At 46.8% G+C, this 20,207-nt stretch overlaps 1 protein-coding gene across 2 annotated transcripts in view; it reads right to left on the reverse strand.

Moving 5' to 3' along the window:
• Positions 1-20,207, reverse strand: part of TMEM184A (transmembrane protein 184A) — a 41,810-nt gene continuing 21,603 nt past the window's right edge. For both annotated transcript variants that reach the window (XM_081169632.1, XM_081169633.1), the window contains 8 exons: positions 12,851-13,093; positions 10,098-10,263; positions 8,702-8,792; positions 8,497-8,572; positions 6,899-6,990; positions 5,990-6,159; positions 3,361-3,558; positions 1-2,368 (listed from right to left, as the gene is read on the reverse strand). In XM_081169632.1, coding sequence (XP_081025758.1) covers positions 2,124-2,368; positions 3,361-3,558; positions 5,990-6,159; positions 6,899-6,990; positions 8,497-8,572; positions 8,702-8,792; positions 10,098-10,263; positions 12,851-13,093 — 1,281 coding nt within the window. In that variant the 3' untranslated portion in view covers positions 1-2,123. The remainder of the gene's footprint in view (positions 2,369-3,360; positions 3,559-5,989; positions 6,160-6,898; positions 6,991-8,496; positions 8,573-8,701; positions 8,793-10,097; positions 10,264-12,850; positions 13,094-20,207) is intronic.

A 20,207-nucleotide genomic window follows, 5' to 3' on the forward strand; every position in this document is an offset into this window, starting at 1 on the left:
TGTTTTTCCCCCTTTTTATTTTATTAGAAGCCTTTTATATAAATAATTTAAAATGTACAAGTTTACACTCCCAGCAGTTGCCACCTCTCTGTAAAAGATGCAACATCCAAAGAAGCATTACATACATTTTATCGCTGCATAGAGAAGTTGTGCTGTTCAAGCAGAATCTTGAATGATCTCCTGCAGGCTAGGGACAGAGGTGAAAGCTGTTTCCTGGTTCTGCTGGATCTCTCAGTGGCTTTTAGTACCACTGACCCTGGTTTCCTCCTGGACCATCTGGAGGAGTTGGGTGTTGGGTGCACTGTCATACAGTGGTTCCGCTCCTTTCTCCTGGGCTGTGTCCAGAAAGTGATGTTGGAGGGATGAGTGTTTGGATCCCTGGGCTCTCACTTGTGGGGTGCCTCGGGGCTCTGTCCCCCTTCCCATGCTTTTGAACATCTCTATGAAGCTAGGGAGCTGGGGCTGAGTATCCACCAATATGCAGATGATAACCAGTTCTACCTCTCTAAATCAGAACCATTGAAGGCAGTGAACACCCTGTGCAAGTGTGTCTAGAGTATGGATGACGGTCTTCAGATTGAGGTTGAATCCCAACAAAATGGAAGAACTGTTTCTGGGGGAAGGGGTAGGCAAGTGTGGGGGACTCCCTGGTCCTGAATGGGGTAACTGTGTCCCTGAAGGACCAGGTGGGCAGCCTGGGGGTCATTTTGGACACTCAACTGTCCATGAAGATGGCCAGTTCCTCATCCAATGTGGCCGTCTACCAGCTCCATCTGGTATGCTGGCTGAGACCCTACCTGCCCACGCACTGTCTCACCAGAGTGGTGCATACTCTGGTTATCTCCTGCTTGGGCTACTGCAATGTTCTCTACATGGGGCTGCCTTTGAAGGTGACTCGGAAACTACAGCTATCGGCCATGCTCTCTGGAGCTGATGGGGAGTTGGGAGTCACACAAGATTAGAGGTCCATAGGCTGCTCTTCCTTTCTACACGTTCTACATTCCAAGGGGAGAGCCATAGGCAGTTCTTATGTTGCCCCCTATATGTGTGGAATTTCCACAATGGTGGGTGCCAGAACTGAGTCCACACGGGGTATGTGTGTGTGTGTGTGTGTGTGTGTGTGTGTGTGTGTTAAACCCAGCAAGGATTTCTGCCTACATTCTTTCTACTATGTGGTCAAACTGTCCTCAGCTTTCCTCTCCAGGAAACAGTTTCAATTCCACCACCACCAATCCGATACAGGGCCAAAATTCCTGATCCATAACAGGTCAGTCTTTCTAAAATGGCTTTAACCAAGATAGATCTGGGTTCAACCAACACACCATATATATATTTTAAAAAAGGTTTTTCCTTTAGCACCAAGAACGGACTAGGAATAGCAATTTTTAAGGTTCCTTGAAGTCTTCATTTGCTCCGTAAGGAGTTCCTCACTTCCCACTTGCCTCTGCTTTCAGCTGTAGCCATTGCAGCTGCCCCCTCAAAGTCCTCTCCTCCCTCAGATTTCTGCCTATTAATTTACTGTGACTGAGCTGGATCCATTGCTTTCAAACGCAGCTTCAGTTAGTTTCATTCCTTCCCATGGGACCAAACCCAGACTATATTGCTGTTGGGGCACAGTTTTCATTCAAAACCATTACTTCTGGTCTCACAATCCTGGCCTTTCCCCATTCTTCCAAGCCAGTCCCCAGCCCACTCCCATCTTGGGCCCAGAGCTGTCGCTCAGAGTCCAACTGAGAAAAGTCGTTCCCACTACACTATCTTTGCTTCAGCCAATAGGAGAGAGGCTGGAGGTATTCTAAGCCATCTCCCAGAACCTCTTGGAACTTTCCGGAACATGCCGCCATTTTGTGCCCTCACGGCGCATCCCCAAAAGCAGGAGGAATAGGCTCACGCAAAGGCCGAGGAAACACGAAGAAGTGGGAGGGCTTGAGAAACCAACTTTCGAAGTATTTGAGCCTTCTCGAGGCAATAGCCAATTGACGGGATTGGTGGCGACATCTCCATTTTCTCTCACGTCGGCCAGCCCATCTGATATCCGGTTCTGTCCGCAGCAACTGAGCTGGAAGGTGGCAAGGAGGTCTTTCCTACAAAACCCACCATGGTTCCCACTTGGGAGACGTGCCCTATAGCTCGTCGTCAGAGGTTATCAGCACCCTCTTCTCAATGTTCTTGCTCTTTTTGATGTGTTGGCCATCGGCTTTGGGCTCCACGTGCCCGTTCTGCCCCGGCTCGCCAGCCTCTTGCATGGACTGCTGTGTGTACTGCTGGTACGCTGGGGAGAAGTTGTGGATGGCATCCTGGACAATGTCCTGGGGGCTCATGGTCTCCTTCAGACCACTGGAGATGCTCTGCATCGGGGCAAGGTTTGCTGGGAGCAAGAGGAGGACATGAGAGAAGCGTAATCATGTAAACATGCCTACAACTAATCCAGAATGCAGCAGCTAGACTGGTGACTGGGAGTGGCTGCCAAGATCACATAACACCAGTCCTGAAAGACCTACATTGGCTCCCAGGATGTTTCCAAGCACAATTCATAGTGTTGGTGCTGACCTTTAAAGCCCTAAACGGCCCTCGGCCCAGTAGACCTGAAGGAGCATCCACCCCCATCATTCATCCCGGACACTGGTTTTCTCCTCAATAAAGGGAAAGGAGGAGATGGAATCACAAGGCCAAGGTAACCTCAGTCAAAGAAGGGGGTGCCAGCCTGCCAATACAGGTCCATATTCCTTCTCTAGGACCCATTTCCTGACCAATTTAGTTACCGTAAGTGTTTTTTCTCTCCTTTCCCCTTGGCCGAAAAAGCCTGTCCCAAGAAGCATTTATGCGTCAGAAACAAAAGCATGCAAATACAGTTAATACACAAGATTTATATCTGGTGCTGAATCCAGGGCGCAGAGCCCTGTTACTGGGGAATTTCACACAAGCGCATCCTCTACTTGAGTACCACCATTCATCCATCCTTCACACATATGAATTATAGTGTAACGGTAAGAGGAAAGAAACAAACAATTCCTGGATTGGTTTCTCTCTGCTCCTCTGGTTCCGCCTCCATCTCCCTGCACACTTAAAGCAGGCCTTCGCAAACTTGGCCCTCCAGATATTTTTGGACCACAACTCCCATCATCCCTAGCTATCAGGACTAGTGGTCAGGGATGATGGAAACTGTAGTCCCAAAACAGCTGGAGGCCCAAGTTTGGGAAGCCCTGACTTAAAGCAACCTCGTTCACCCTGGTGCTGTCCAGATGTTTTAAGACTGCATCAGCCCCAGCCAACTTGGGAGATGAGGCCCCAAACATCTGTATGGAACCAGGTGGCAGAAGGCTAGCTTCAGAGGAACACAGCCTTGTTGAGAACACTCACATGTCGCACTTTCCTTCTTCTCCCTGTACACCTGGCAGGTGAAAGCGTATCGGAGGGCGATGGCGGCAAACAGCATTTCGATGCAGATTATGAAGTTCTGGTAGCCGGCTGCTACCGTCCCGGCTCCCACCGTGTTCCCATCGATGATCTGAACCTCTGGGATCACCCCACATTTCTCCAGGATAGCCAGCAACATCCCTGTGCAAAGGGAATATTTGTCAATTTATCACCGACCCAAGCATTAGGTGGCTTGTCAGGTCTTCTTGGCGCATGTGTGTTTCCCACAGGTCCACGGAGCAGTTGTGCATGTCACCAGGATCTCGTGAGGTACATCCCTTGCACCAAGCCTTAAACCCCTTGAGAGCGACTGCCACTCAGTGCAGGTTTGATTTTTGATGATTTGATTTTATTATTTCATTTGCATACCACTTAATATATGGAAAATAGCTCTAAGCAGTGTACAAAACAGAATCAATGACAGACGACTCAAACAAAATATTGCAAAAATATACATACAGTAGTGCCCCGCAAGACGAATGCCTCGCAAGACGAAAAACTTGCTAGATGAAAGGGTTTTGCGGTTTTTGAGCTGCTTCGCAAGACGATTTTCCCTATGGGCTTGCTTCGCAAGACGGAAACGTCTTGCAAGTTTGTTTCCTTTTTCTTAACACCGTTAATACAGTTGCGACTTGACTTCGAGGACTCCCGACACCGTGCTTCGCAAGACGAAAAATTCGCTAGACGAAAAAACTCGTGTGGTAGCCTTTTTTGAGGTTTTTGAAGACTTTGGTGATTTTTGAAGCTTTTCCAAAACTTTCCCGACACCGTGCTTCGCAAGACGAAAAATTCGCTAGACGAAAAAACTCGCGGAACGAATTAATTTCATCTTGCGAGGCACCACTGTATTAAAATGTTACATTAATACAAAGTTACATATAAATATAAATCAATAGCAATTCATTTTCCTTTTGACCTAACTCACTTTAAGGCAGCTCCCTATACAGTGGTACCTTGGTTCTCGAACTTAATCCATTCTGGAAGGCGGTCCGACTCCCGAAACTGTTCGAAAACCAAGGTGCGGCTTCCGATTGGATGCAGGAGCTTCCTGCACTCAAGCGGAAGTTGCGTTGGATGTTCGGCTTCTGAAAAACGTTCAAAAACTGGAACACTTCTGGGTTTGCGGCGTTTGGGAACTGAAATGTTCGAGGACCAAGGCGTTCGAGAACCAAGGTACGACTGTATTTCTTCAAGTATTTAAGGGAGGCATCTGCAGATGAGGCGAACGATGAATTAGTCTCTCATCATTTTTTATGTTACTTTTAAACAGAGACGTGGGTGGGTGAATTTTTCCAGGTGTTGCAAGCAGTGCCAGAGAGCCCAGTTGAGCCTCAGCCTGTCTATCCCCACATTCATTCATTCATTCATTCAATATACCGCCCTTCTTCAAGAGATTCCAGGGTAGTTCACAGAATAAAGTACAATACAAAGCACAAGTAATTAATTAAATCAAAACAATAATGCCCCCCTAGGGACAATGAAAAGGGACGTGGGTGGTGCTGTGGGTTAAACCACAGAGCCTAGGACTTGCCGATCAGAAGGTCGGCGGTTCGAATCCCTGCGACGGAGTGAGCTCCCGTTGCTGCTCCTGCCAACCTAGCAGTTCGAAAGCATGTCAAAGTGCAAGTAGATAAATAGGTACCGCTACGGCGGGAAGGTAAACAGCGTTTCCGTGCGCTGCTCTGGTTTGCCAGAAGCATCTTAGTCCTGCTGGCCACATGACCCGGAAGCTGTACGCCGGCTCCCTCGGCCAATAAAGCAAGATGAGCGTCGCAACCCCAGAGTCGGCCACGACTAGACCTAATGGTCAGGGGTCCCTTTACCTTTACCTTAGGGACAATGAACAACCTGGCTTCCCCCTCCCCTCCCCTTCACAGGTTCATTGACCTCTCAACTTTGGCAGGACAAATTCCCTGGAGTCTGATTGGTGCAATGCTGGTCCCAGCTGCCACCAGTGCTGCAGTCAAACCTTGGTACCCGAATGGCTCCGGTTTTGAACGTTTTGTCTCCTGAACGCCGAAAACCCAGAAGTAAGTGTTCCGGTTTTCGAATGTTTTTCGGAAGCCGAACATCCGACGCGGCTTCCACTTGAGTGCAGGAAGCTCTTGCAACCAATCAGAAGCCGGACCTCAGTTGTCGAATGTTTCGGAAGCTGAACGGGCTTCCGGAATGAATTATGTTCGAAAACGGAGGTTTGACCACACTTTAATAGTGGTAGAGGCACCTCCATGTTACATGGCACAAATAGGTCTCCTCCTCCTCCATTTTGGGGCAGGGAGGTAGCATGGTATTCATGCCCTCTGGGCCTGAGCCCATGGCGGGGGCCAACCTTTGCCAGGTACGTCCTTGGCTTTAGCTGCCAAGTCTCAAAAGCCTTTGTTCCTATTCCAGCCCTTCCTCCAAAGAGCTCACTCGAGACACTTCACGGCCAAGTGGGGATTCGAACCCTGACCTGCTGGGTCCCAGCCCAACCCTCTTAATGTTTACAGAGCACCGGCTCTCCCCTCAGATCTTGCTCAGTCAGAAGAGAGGAGATGCTGCCTCTGAAGGAGACGGAAAGATCGAAACCCACCTTGCCAAAAAGAGAGAAAGATGACTGCCTTGATGGTGAGGAATTTAAGGACCGGCTCAAAGGGTCGCAGGAGCTCCATGGTGGCGAAATAGAAGAGGAAGAGAGCATAGAGAGCCAGGCTGACGGAGAAGTTGTAGATAATGGTGATGTAGAGGTAGCCACTGTGAATGCTGCGAAGCATAAAACACACACGGAGGTACCAAGTGTCAGACAATCATTGCATTTAGATCCCTCTCCTGTCTCCAAGGCACTTAAGGGACTGTGCTTGATGCCATACTGCTTCTCATTTAACCCCCCCAACAATTTAAGAAGGATGTTGACAAGCTGGAACATGTGCAGAAGAAGGCGACCAAGATGATCAAGGGTCTGGAAACCAAGCCTGATGAGGAACGGTCGAGGGAATTGGGAAGAGACAACCGAGAGGAGATATGATAGCCCTCTTCAAATTTTTAAGGGCTGTCACATGGAATATGGATTCAAGTTACAATAAAGGAGATTCAAGCAGACTTGGCTCCTTTGGACAAAGAGGTCCACAATCACTATTCATGGTGGATGCAGTGAAACCACATGGTTTTGTGAAATGTAATCAAATCACGGCCATTTGCATTCCTCTCTCGTGGCAGTTTAGCAGCTTTTAACCATTTAAATTTTTCGGTGGGTCAGCCAAGCGAAAATGGTTTGTTGCTTCATTAAAATATAATAATAATAATAATAATAATAATAATAATAATAATAATAATAATATAGTGTTGGTTTCGAGCCGCTTTATTTTTGTGAATTTCAATTGCCTTTTGCCCTTTTCCAGAAAGCTGCCCTGAGCTTTTCCACTTCCAAGGAAAACTGTCAAGGCGTTGAACCCCAGACGATAAAAACCACCCATCCTTGCCCCACACCCTCCCTTCTCCTCACTTGAAGTCGCCATCGTTGTATTTCCCAAAGGCTTGCAAGATGATGGTGATGATAGCCATCAGAGGCTTCACAATGCAGAACTGCAGCGTTGCCTAGAAAGATTGGACAATCACAGCTGAAGCACATTAAGGCAGTGAAAATGTGTTACAGTCACACGCTTCCTACCACCAGAGGCAACTTGTGTTCATTTAAGTTGTGTGCATTCAGCTTTATGCGTGGGGCAAATTAAAATAAAATAAAAAAGGGGGGTAGTGGCAGGCATCCAGGGTAAAGGAACTTTTGGCCATCCCACCCACCACTGAACCCGGTGTGTTTTGACTATAAATTATGGCTTTAGGTGATATCCCCAAAACATAACCCCAGCTTAAATTGAGAGCTGCCAGTATATAACTCTGAACTCTCGCATAGAGCCATGGGACCAGATGCTCCAGAGCCACTGCGTTCGTATCTCAAATAAAATGAATCCAAACAGTAAAGACGAGACCTCAAGCATTTTGGTCCCTGGAGCCCTTTAGTTTATGCGATTTTCCCTCCCAAAGGTGATCTGCCAAGCTTTGGAATACTAGTAATCCAGGTTATTGAGATAAAAAGCCTCCCCAAAGCTGGCAATCATCAAAATATGAGAAACTGGTTTACTGTTATTCAAGTCTCAAACCAATTGCACAAATAAATTCAAAAGAGACAAGGGGAGGAATGAATCATTTGTTCAGTTATCAATGAGATCTCAGAAGTTAATTTTGTCCAGAACCTTTTTACTTTGGGGCAGTCCCACCACATATGTCTGCAGGTCCCAGTATCCTGGCACTATTTGTTTCTATTTCTTGTCCACCCTTTTTCTTAAAGTTCTCTTAAATTTCCTCCCTAAGTATGTGTGGGGTTGTGGGTTGTTTTTTTGGGTTTTTTTGCACATCTGTAGAAACAAGAACAACAACAATGCTTGCACATAGCTTCCAAGGGACGATAAATGCTTTCTATCTAAGGAAAATCATTAAAACCTTTGCTACAAGATGAGGCAAGGCTGTTCTTTTTTCACTCTTTCTCTCTCTTTTTGCATTTGCCACAAGAGACTAACACAGCTAGCTCCCTGGAAGGTACAGTCAAACCTCGGTTCCCAAACACCTCCGTTTTGGAATGTTTTGGCTCCCGAACGCCGGAAACCCAGAAGTAACTGCTCCAGTTTTCGAATTATTTTCTGAAGCCAAATGGCTTCCAAGCTATGTTCTTTATTTCTTTCTATTGTCTTTGCAGCCAGGCCATTGACCCTCGGTTTTTGAACTTTTCAGAAGCCAAACGGTCTTCTGGAACGGATTAAAAGATCTGGAGATATGCTTCAAGGTCCAGACTATGGGAAGTCCCAAAAAATTAATAATTATAATTTGGATGATAATTTGGTCTTTTTTATTTTAGTTTTTTATTTTAATTGGATTATTATTATTTGATATGTTAATTGGATGTTTTTTATTGCAAAATTAATAAAAATGATTTAACAAAACAAAACAAAAAAAAGTTTGAAAACTGAGGTTCCACTGTATTATTTTCATCAGAGATGAAAAATGTCCAGCTGCAGTGATAGGCAGTGCCTCTCCTGTGAGCCTCACCTGCTTGCAGAATCTGAGGAATTCAATCGAATAGGACATCCCTTGTAAACAGCACGTTCCATAGAGGCAGCTAGACCTAGGAAAAGATAAGACAAGCCCCCATCAATACAGGCTAGGAGCGCCAAAGGTATGCTGCAGGGGGACACTGCTAACCAATGGGGAGCAGTGGACATTTCCATATTAGCAGCCTTATATGGCAACTTACACAATGGGTTTCCCTCTGATTTCAGCCATGATGGTGCTCTCCCCTCCGAGGTACTCAAAGCAAAGGCTCAAAAAGCTGTAGATTACGAAGGCTGAAACATGGAAGGAGCGAGATTGGCAGTTAAAAACAGTCCACCCTACAATTTATCTATCTATCTATCTATCTATCTATCTATCTATCTATCTATCTATACCACTGCTCATGAAAAGTATATCAGAGTGGTTTGCAACAGCCGTACATAAAGCCACACAATATAAACCATATACAGTGGTACCTCGGGTTACATACGCTTCAGGTTACAGACGCTTCAGGTTACAGACTCCGCTAACCCAGAAATAATACCTCGGGTTAAGAACTTTGCTTCAGGATGAGAACAGAAATTGCGTAGCGGTGACGCAGCAGCAGCGGGAGGCCCCATTAGCTAAAGTGGTGCTTCAGGTTAAGAACAGTTTCAGGTTAAGAACGGACCCCTGGAACAAATTAAGTACTTAACCCGAGGTACTACTGTAAAAAGTTAGAGATCAGCTAATTTATCATGGAAAGACGTATTTTAAATTGTCTGCATAAGCCTGACAGAATAGGAACATTTTCAGCAGGTGCTGAAAAGATGAAACGAAAGCAATTCTATTGGCAGACTGAAGACTGTGAAACTCATGGGCAATGCAAAAAAAAGGTCCGCGTGGCCTGCAACAAGATGTTGCAGCGTGAGGTCTTCCCAGTTTAGCATTCCAGCCGCTGCATACCCTCTCAGAGCCTCACCACTGTCCTTCTGCATTACCAAGCAAACTCAGTCCTCATTGGACTGCTTTTGGAATTTCTCCCTTTCCCTGCCCCCCCAACAAAAAAGAGGTTTTGACTCTGATAAAACTTGCAAGGTCCCCCCCCCCCCATTTCTTGCTCCTCAGAAAGAAAGGTTTCCTTAGTTGTTGCATCAAAGAGCTGAAACACATCTTGGCGGCGACACTGGCACTAGCCAGTTGATGCCGTCCACAGTTGGCTTTTGCTGGATGCTTGTGGAAAAGAAAATTTATGTTGAGAGAAAGGAGGATTTGCAGAGCTCAGGCCTGGAGAGGAAGTGGTGTGCTTTGCACCGAAGAAGATAAGGATGCTGCCAATGCTCTAAGATGCGCCTGTCCTCAGCCACAGTGCTTCTGAGCCACACGCAGAATGTCTTGTGCAATTCACCACAGAAGGGTTTCTCGGAACAGAAATGAACTCCTTGCTCCTGAACTTTATTGCAAAAGAAACCCAGCCGTTTCAAAATGTGCAGGCCGCTCGGGATCGAACAGCCCTGGGCGCACATTTTTGCCGCATGCGGTGGTGCAAAATCAGCTCGCCGCAGAACGAGCCCTCGATCCGCCCACGTTCCTGGGCCGAACCGCCAAACCCGGCTCACCTTCGTAGCAGTCGCGCACCGAGTCGAAATAAACGTAGTATTGGTGGCTGCCGATCAGCAAAAGGCTGAGCCACGAGTCGAAGGCGTAGATGGGCACGATGAATAGGATGCGGATGATGTAGCGCTGCTCATTGGGGATGGTGTAGCTTTTCAGGTGCAAGAAGATCTGGAAGAAAAGAAACGGGCAAGGCTGTGGGAAGCAGGAGATCTACTCCAGAGAAACACAAGCAGGCATAGGCAAAGTTGGCCCTCCAGATGTTTTGGAACTACAATTCCCATCATCCCTGACCACTGGGTCTTGTTAGCTAGGGATCATGGGAGTTGTAGTCCCAAAACATCTGGAGGGCCAACTTTGCCCATGTCTGCAAGAGAGCAAGCTTCTCCCATCCTGGTCTGCCCTGCAGAGGACCTTGAGGTCCATGAATAACCATAGTTTAGAGGTCCCGGGCCCTAAGGAAGTTAGACTATCCTCCACCAGGGCCAGGGCCTTTTCAGTGATGGCTCCGACCTGGTGGAATGCTCTGTCCCATGAGACCAGGGCCCTGCAGGATTTAATCTCCTTCCATCAGGCCTGTAAAACAGAGCTATTCCACCTGGCCTTTAATATGAATTCAGACCCCACAGTTAAATCTCCCCTGGCCTCCTCATTGGCCCAAGTAGGACCAATTCAGCTAGCTGGCCCTGGGGATTAACAAATTGATTTTTGAATTTTATTGTTATTCATGTTTTTATTCTGTATTTTATGCTGGTTTTATAATTAAGTGTTTTAAAGTGTTTTAAATTTGTTGTTAGCCGCCCTGAGCCTGGTTTTTGAATTGGGAAGGGCGGGGTATAAATAAATTATTATTATTATTATTATTATTATTATTATTATTATTATTATTATTATTATCCTCAGCCATCAGCCACAACATCTGAGACGGATGGGAGTTGGGAGTCGGCAACCTCCAGAGACATCCGTGGTGTGGACAACACCGAGATAGGCACACCTATCACCCGACTTGTCAAAAGGCCATTTCCAATGTTCTTTTGTTAATCAGCCTCGTCTTTAGAACACGGGGACTAGAATCTTGTTCTAAGCGCCAGCCTACAGCTCATTGGAATGCAAAGCATACAATGCACTTGTGGAGCATGGAGAACGTCCAAGGTTCAGGTCTCTGGCATCTCCGAGCAGAGCTGGGAGAGAACCTTGTCCATAACCCTGGAAAGCTGCTGCCAGTCAGTGTAAGCGATATTGATCTCCATGGACCAGGGGCCTGACTCAGTGAAAGGCAGTTTCCTTTGTTCCTAGGAATCATGCTTGGTAAGGAGGAGCCCATTTTAATTGCTGCGGCACCTTCCAAAAAACTTAACACAAAGATGTGTCGCTGTTAAGTGGTGTTTATTATGTCACCATTTTGGAGGTCCCAGGTCGCAAGGTGGTTAGGTTGATCTCAACTAGGGCCAGGGCCTTTTCAGTACTGGCCCCGACTTGGTGGAACGCTCTGTTCCAAGAGACTAGTGCCCTGCGGGACTTGACATCTTCTGATGTCTTCAGATGACATCTGCAAGACAGAGCTGTTTTGCCTGGCCTTTGGTTTAGACTCAGTCTGACCCTTATGTTTCCCTGCCCTTAGGGTTTTGATCTATGGGCTACTTTTAAAATGAGGCTGGATTTTAAATTGCATTTTAACCTGTATTTTAAATTGTCCCCCCCCCCTATTATGTTTTTACTGTAATTTTACTGTTGTTAGCCACCCTGAACCTGGCTCTGGCCGGGAAGGGCACGGTATAAATAAAATTTATTATTTTAGACTTGTGTCTTCCCTTGGCATGCTGGGAGTTGTAGTCCAACATCATCTGTAAGGCATGAACTTGGGGAACTGTAAAAAGCCCTGTTATATATATTTTTATTATTATTATTATTATTATTATTATTATTATTATTATTATTATTATTCCTTTCCCCCAGACTGGGACTCAAAGCAGCTTACACAAATTTAAACAGCACAGATAAAATACAAAAAACTAAAAAAAAAATACTTTTTGGGTACTCTCGTTTTGACTCAAGAAAACCACCATTTTATAGTTCAAATCAGGGGAAACAAATACAGTAAATGGGACAAAAGTACAAAGATTCACAAAATGTTTAGGGATATGCATACAAGACAATTGTTAAAAGGTAAGGAAATGTTTTTATTACCGGTATTTCAGTAACAACACAGCACTATTTAAAAGCCCGTTCTTTAAAAAACAGTCCGTTCCCAAAGGAATAAAATGGTCTTCACCTCCTGGCAGAAGGACAACTAGGAGCAAGCCAGCCTAGTTTATTTGGTTCCAGTTACAGATAGGTAGCCATGTTGGTCTGCCATAGTCAAAATAAAAAGATTCCTTCCAGTAGCACCTTAAAGACCAACTAAGTTAGTTCTTGGTATGAGCTTTCGTGTGCATGCACACTTCTTCAGATATCTGAAGGTCAGGTATCTGAAGAAGTGTGCATGCACACGAAAGCTCATACCAAGAACTAACTTAGTTGGTCTTTAAGGTGCTACTGGAATGAATTTTTTTATTTAGTTTATTTGGGAGGGAGTTCCAAAGTTGTTTGGGAGCAGCCACTGAGAAGGCCCTCTCCCATATCTCCACCAAGCCTGCCCTTCTGGGTGGCAGGACTGAGAAAAGGCTCTCCCCTAAAGATCTCGGAGCCCGAGGCACATCCCTATGGCAGGATACGGTTTTTCCGAGAGCCTTGGGACCTCCAGCTTCTCCCAACTTACCTGGTGGCAAGTGATGATGAGGGCAGCCCACACAAAGAGGCCAGTGATCACCTTGGCCGCCGAAGTGGTCAGGAAGAGATGCTGGCTGTCTTGGGAGTGGTTCTGGTCGGCCCTCAGCTGGGAGCCATCGCCTACGACCAGGGGGCCGGAGCCCACCGCCGACGGGAGGAAATCCAAGCTCAGCGTGGCAGGAGACATGTTGCCGGGGGGAGAAGACTCGTTGGCGAGTGTTGCGTTGTTCATCTGGCAGAGAGGAGAGAGAGAGAGAGCAAAGGTGAGCTATCGGGAGATAAAAAGGTAACCTATGACACCTTTGCAGGAGGCACGGGGGAGAATCAGGGAACAGAGGGCTTTGTGTTTGCTCTCAGCTCTTTGCAATGACAGCTTTTATTGCACCCTTTTATTGTCCAAGGTCAGAATGGCAGACACGGCAGAGTTTAGACGCAGCTTTGTTAAACGGATCCTTGCCTGGAGCACACCTTTAGCTGAAAGGTATTCAGACTGAGACTTGGTACAAAATAAGAAAGCTTGCATTTATTACAGGAAGTACATTCTTGATAGGGATGCGGGTGGCGCTATGGTCTTTTATAAAAAAACAAATAAATCATTTTTATTGATTTTCCAATAAAAACAACCAATCAACATATCCAAATCATAATCCAATTAAAAATAATAAGATAAAACAAAAAAAGACCAATTATAGTCCAAAGTGTAATTATTATTTTTTCTGGGCTCCCCATAGTTTGGACCTCTGAAGCATATCTCCAAATCCTCATTCCTGCCTCTTCTCGTTTTCATATTTTCTGCCTTCTGATCTTAATGCTTTAAAGCTCTCCGTCCCTGGCTCTACAATTCTCAGTCATGTCAGAAATCATATATGCTTTTGTCCATCGAATACAGCTTTATTTGTGTATATATATATTTTCAACTGTCTATTTGCCAGCGCAGATTTCCCTGACTAAACCACAGAGCCTAGGACTTGCCAATCAGAAGGTCAGCAATTTGAATCCCCGTGACAGGTTGAGCTCCCGTTGCTCGGTCCCTGCTCCTGCCAACCTAGCAGTTTGAAAGCACATCAGAGTGCAAGTAGATAAATAGGTACCACTCTGGCGGGAAGGTAAATGGCGTTTCCGTGCGCTGCTCTGGTTCTCCAGAAGCGGCTTAGTCACTGAAGGAGGCAGTGGTGCGTCCGCTCTTAAAGAAAACATCATTAGATCCCTTAGATCTATCCAATTACCGCCCAGTTTCGAATCTTCCATTCCTGGGTAAGGTGATTGAGAGAGCGGTTGTTGAACAGCTTGGTAGGTTTCTGGATGAAACATCGGCTCTGGATCCATTCCAGTCCGGCTTCCGCGCTGGTCATGGGACCGAGACGGCTCTGGTCGCCCTAACAGATGATCTTCGTAGACAGCTGGACCGAGGCGGGTCGGGGCTGCTGATTCTTCTAGATCTGTCAGCAGCTTTCGACATGGTCGATCACGAACTTCTGGACCACCGCCTCGCCGACGTGGGGATCCAGGGCGCAGTCCTTCAATGGCTGCGCTCGTTTCTCTCTGGTCGGGGACAGAGGGTGGCGCTTGGGGGGGAACTGTCATCCCGCCACTCCTTGGTGTGTGGAGTGCCTCAGGGTGCGATTCTCTCCCCGATGCTTTTTAACATCTTTATGCGCCCCCTCGCCCAGCTTGTCCGGAGTTTTGGGCTGGGCTGCCATCAGTATGCTGATGACACCCAACTCTATCTGTTGATGGATGGCCATCCTGACTCGGCACCCAGACACACTGATCAGATGCTTGGAAGCTGTGGCTGGATGGTTACGTGGGAGCCGGTTGAAGTTAAATCCTTCGAAGACAGAGGTCCTCTGGCTGGGACGGGACGATATGGGATTGAGGGGGCAACTCCCATCTCTTGCGGGGGTGCAATTAGTGCCAGCACCGTCCGTTAAGAGTTTGGGTGTAATCTTCGATACCTCCCTCTCCATGGAGGCGCAGATTGCAGCTATAACAAAGGCGGCATTTTTTCATCTCCGCCAAGCTAAGCAGTTGGCTCCTTACCTCTCTCGCCCTGACCTAGCCACTGTGATCCATGCGACGGTCACCTCCAGACTGGATTATTGTAACTCGCTCTACGTGGGGCTGCCCTTGAGACTGACCCAGAAACTCCAGCGGGTGCAGAATGCCGCAGCGAGACTCCTTACGGGGTCTTCGCTGCGGGATCACATTCATCCGGTGCTACACCAGCTGCACTGGCTCCCGGTGGAGTACAGGATCAGGTTTAAGGTGCTGGTTTTAACCTTCAAAGCCCTACACGGCTTAGGACCCTCGTATCTACGGGACCGCCTCTCCTGGTATGCCCCACAGAGGAACTTACGGTCCTCAAATAAAAACATCTTGAAGGTCCCAGGCCACAGAGAGGTTAGGCTGGCCTCAACTAGAGCCAGGGCTTTTTCGGCTGCGGCTCCAACCTGGTGGAACGCTCTGTCACAAGAGACAAGGGCCCTGCAGGACTTGACATCTTTCCGCAGGGCCTGCAAGACAGAGCTGTTCCACCAGGCCTTTGGTTAGGGCACAGCCTGACTCCCTCCTTTGGCAATCTTTACAATACTTTAGTTTATGGTTGCCATCAATTTTGATTTTAATTAATTCTTATGATGTTTTTATAATGTGGCACTATTTTAGTGTTGTTAGCCGCCCTGAGCCCGGCTTCGGCTGGGGAGGGCGGGATATAAATAAAATTTATTATTATTATTATTATTATGACCCGGAAGCTGTACGCCGGCTCCCTCAGCCAATAAAGCGAGATGAACCCCAGAATCGTTCACGACTGGACCTAACGGTCAAGGGCACCTTTACCTTTACCTTCTTGACAGGAATCAGAGAATCGTAGCGTCAGAAGGGACCCTGAGGGTCATCTAATCCAAACCCCTGCAATGCAGGAATCTCAACGAAAGCATCCATGACAGTTGGCCATCAGACCTCTGCTTAGAAACCTCCAAGGAAGGAGAGTCCATCACCTTCTGAGGAGTCCATTCCACTGTCAAACTGTTCTTAACCTCAGAACGTTTTTCCCAATGTTTAGCTGGAATCTCCTTTCTTATAATTTGAATCTGTTGGTTTGGGTCCTATCTTCTGGAGCAGCAGAGAAGAAGCTTGTTCCATGTGGAAGCCCTTTAGATATTTGAAGGTGTCTACCATGTCACCTCTCTTTTCTTCTCCGGGCAAAACATACCCAGCTCCCTCAATTGTTCCGCATAAGGCCCGGGTTTCCAGACCCTTTATCATCCTGGTTGCCCTCCTCTGCACACCTTTCCAGCTCATCAATATCCTCAAACTGTGGTGCCCAGAACTGGACACAATACCCTAGCTGGGGTCTGAAATGCTAGCTAACCATCTAGCTGGAGAAACAAAGAAGTCATGCTTGCTCTTTTGTTCTCAGAAGATAGTTCCAATATGACCTCTTGCCTCAAGGTCCAGCGAAAGCAAGTCAGTGGTTCTTAGCCTGTGGGTCCCCAGACGTTGTTGGACTACAACTCCCATCATCCCTGAGCTCTAGCCTTGGTAGCCAGGGGTGATGGGAGTTGTAGTTCAACAACATCTGGGGACCCACAGGTTGAGAAAGGCTGAAGTAAGTGATGAGCAGAAGAAGTTGTACAGCTAAATGCAACCTAAGATTTATCACACTAAACATCAAAAAAAACAAGGAGAAGTCAGCACAGATTTACTGGGATGGCCTGGGAAGCTGAAGGTTTCACACAGCCCTGCAATTAATAAATAATAATAATAATAATAATAATAATAATAATAATAATAATAAATTTATTTATACGCCGCCCATCTGGCTGGGTTTTCCCAGGCACTCTGGGCAGGTCCTAACAGAATATTAAAAGCACAATAAAACTTCAAACATTAAAAGCTTCCCTAAACAGGGCTGCCTTCAGTTGTCTTCTAAAAGTCAGATCGTTGTTTTATCTCCTTGACATCTGGTGGGAGGGCGTTCCACAGGGTGGGCGCCACTACCGAGAAGGCCCTCTGCCTGGTTCCCTGTAACTTTGCTTCTCGCAGGGAGGGAATCACCAGAAGGCCTTTGGAGATGGACCTCAGTGTCCAGGTAGAATGATGGGGGTGGAGACGTTCCTTCAGGTCTACTGGGCCAAGGCTGTTTAGGGCTTTAAAGGTCAGCACCAACAGAAGGCCCTCAGAGCTGGACCTCAGTGTCCAGCCATGAAAACCGTCTCAGCAAGCTGAGTTGCAGCCAAACTTCCAGCAGCGACCTTGCAAAGTAGCTAAGCTCTCTCTCTCTCTCTCTCTCTCTCTCTCTCTCTCTCTCTCTCTCCCCCCCCCCCGTGGGTGTGGGTGTGGGTGTGTGAGAGAGAGAGAGAGAGAGAGAGAGAGAGAGAGAGAGAGAGAGAGATTAGCCAAAGGTTACCAAGTGAACTTTCTGATTGAGCAGAGATTAGAACCTGCTTCTTCCTGGTCTCTGCCCAACACTCCCCACCACTAAACCACACAGATTCTATTTTGCAATTCCACATGGAGAAGTCATTTTCCTAGAAGTCACAGCTTGCTTGTTTAAGAACACAAACACGCAATCAGAAATGGGGGACCTGGGCCTCCCCAGATGTTGCTGGATGCTGACCTGCCATCAGCCTCAGCCAGCAGGGCCAAAGGTCAGGGCTGAGGGGACCTGTCATCCAAAAACATCAGGACCTCCAAAGGTTTCCCACCCCCAATTTGGTTTAATACACAAATGTCCAGCCCTTCAGGCACTGGTTCTCTTTTTTCCTGTACCACACTTGGAGAATAAAAATTTGCCTGCGCCACGCTAATTTTTAATTGATTAGAAATACATTGGGAAACAAAAAGAAACAACAGCTAGCAGTGCTTGGTTTATAATATAGAACACGACTACTTTATAATAGAGACGCGGGTGGCGCTGTGGGTTAAACCACAGAGCCTAGGACTTGCCGATCAGAAGGTCAGCGGTTCGAATCCCTGCGACGGGGTGAGCTCCCGTTGCTTGGTCCCTGCTCCTGCCAACCTAGCAGTTCGAAAGCACGTCAAAGTGCAAGTAGATAAATAGGTACCGCTCTGGCGGGAAGGTAAATGGCGTTTCCGTGCGCTGCTCTGGTTCGCCAGAAGCGGCTTAGTCATGCTGGCCACATGACCCGGAAGCTGTACGGCGGCTCCCTCGGCCAATAAAGCGAGATGAGCGTTGCAACCCCAGAGTCGGCCACGACTGGACCTAATGGTCAGGGGTCCCTTTACCTTTACCTTATAATATGACCAGGGATATCCAGAAAGTACAAAACAACGCAGCGACATAAGAACAGGAATCATTTTCAAAATATAATTATAAACGAGTCGTCCCCAGCATTCTGTTCCAACTTTGATTCTGGTGCAAAGGGCCTTCCATTCGCTTTGGCTGGTGGCCCCGTTGGGCCCCATCTGGACAGGTAGCCTTGACCTCTGTTGTCTACGCTCTAGGTTAGATTACTGCAATGCGTTATATGTAGGGCTGCCTCTGAAGACAGTTCAGAAACTTCAGCTGGTGCAGAATTCAGCGGCCAGCTTGCTCACCGGGGTAAAGGACCTCTGGACAGTTAAGTCCAGTCAAAGGCAACTATGGGGTTGCGGCGCTCATCTCGCTTTCAGACTGAGGAAGCTGGTGTTTGTCCATAGACTGCTTTCCAAGTCATGTGGCCAGCAGGACTAAACAGCTTCTGGCGCAATGGGACACCGTGACGCAAACCAGAGCGCATGAAAATGCCATTTACCTTCCCCCCCTCAGCGGTATCGATTTATCTACTTGCGCTGGCATGCTTTCAAACTGCTAGGTTGGCAGGAGCTGGAACCGAGCAATGGGAGCTCACCCCGTCGTGGGGATTCGAACCGCCAACATCCCGATCGGCAAGCCCAAGAAGCTCAGTGGTTTAGACCACAGCGCCACCCGCGTCCCTTTTCAGCATATTACCCTGATCCTGGCCCAACTGCACTGGCTGGCAATTACCGTATTTTTCTGTGTATAAGACAAGGTTTTCCCCCTAATAAATTATGTCAAAAATTAGGGGGCGTCTTATACACGGATAGTGCCAAGGCCATTTTAACATCTTATACCTCTTTTAAATGTGTGCTTTGGGGGGGGGGCATTATTGGCTTGTGTTTGTCTTGTTTTTATGATGTACTTTGTCTTTTGATTTTTTTTTAGTTTTTAAATTGCTTTATTGAACTTTTTTAAAAAACCGTAACACAAATCAAAACCACCCATAACAAATAAACATCAAATAATTGTCAATATCTGTTACACTTTCACAGTCTTCTTCTTAGTTCCATTGACCTCCTGCCAATTCCCTCTAATTTTAAATGTATATTTATCTAGTGCACTATTTGTCTCTGTTTGTGATAATTACTTAACCAAGATGTTATGTCTTCCTAAACCTATCTGGTGTACAACAGAAGCTATTCAAGAGCTGCCACAGATTTCACGGTATTGCAGTCTTTGTCTTTTTATATTGCATGTGTGATGTTGTGAACTCTCCCGAGATCTATGGGTGAAGGGCGGTATACAAATTTTATTAATAAAATAAACAAATAGATGGACCATTGGGTCTGACTCAGCAAATTACAGCTCCATATGTTCCCAAACCCTCTATTTCTAAACAGGAAACTCGGTTATTCAGCAGTTCGGCAGGCATGATTGCATCTCCTTCTAACCACCGGCTGAAGTGACTCTCGCTGCTTTGGTTTTAGATAAAGCAAGATTTTCAACTCTTGTGTCTCTGGCTTCACTTTCTCCACTAGCCCCCTGGATTGCAGAAATTCACCTGAGGGTGACAACCAAAATCCGTCGCAGAATTCTTTAAGAAGCAGGACTTTCTTGGCGGATGGCTTTGCACCCTTCCCCGTTCTTGGTGGTCTTCCGGTTATAGTTTGCTAAGCCCAAAAGACAATGATTTTTTTGCCAGCAGAAGCAACAGAGCCAGGATTTCTCAGGGTGTCCCGTTCCCAGCATCAAACTAATAATACACGTGTATTTTTAGGCGGTGGACGACACGGTTCCATCTTTAGATGTCATTCCTTACATTTATCAAGGCTTCTATTTTGGGACTCTTCCTTTAAAGAAGAAACACACCAATGTTTCCAATAACCGCAACAAGTGTCCAAGAGCCCCGCTGGCTAGGGCTGATGGGAGTTGTAGTCCAAAACATCTGGAGAAGGCTGTCCTAAAGCAATAGAGGGCAGCCTGCGGGCCAGATCCGGCCTCCAGCAAACGTATATTCAAGCCACAATAAAGCTCTTAAATATACTTCTGAAGAATAAGAAGCAAATCAACCACAAAGCAGTTTTCAAATAACTATGGGCTG

Source organism: Podarcis bocagei, assembly GCF_964188305.1.
Source record: "Podarcis bocagei genome assembly, chromosome: 14".
NCBI lineage: Eukaryota > Metazoa > Chordata > Lepidosauria > Squamata > Lacertidae > Podarcis > Podarcis bocagei.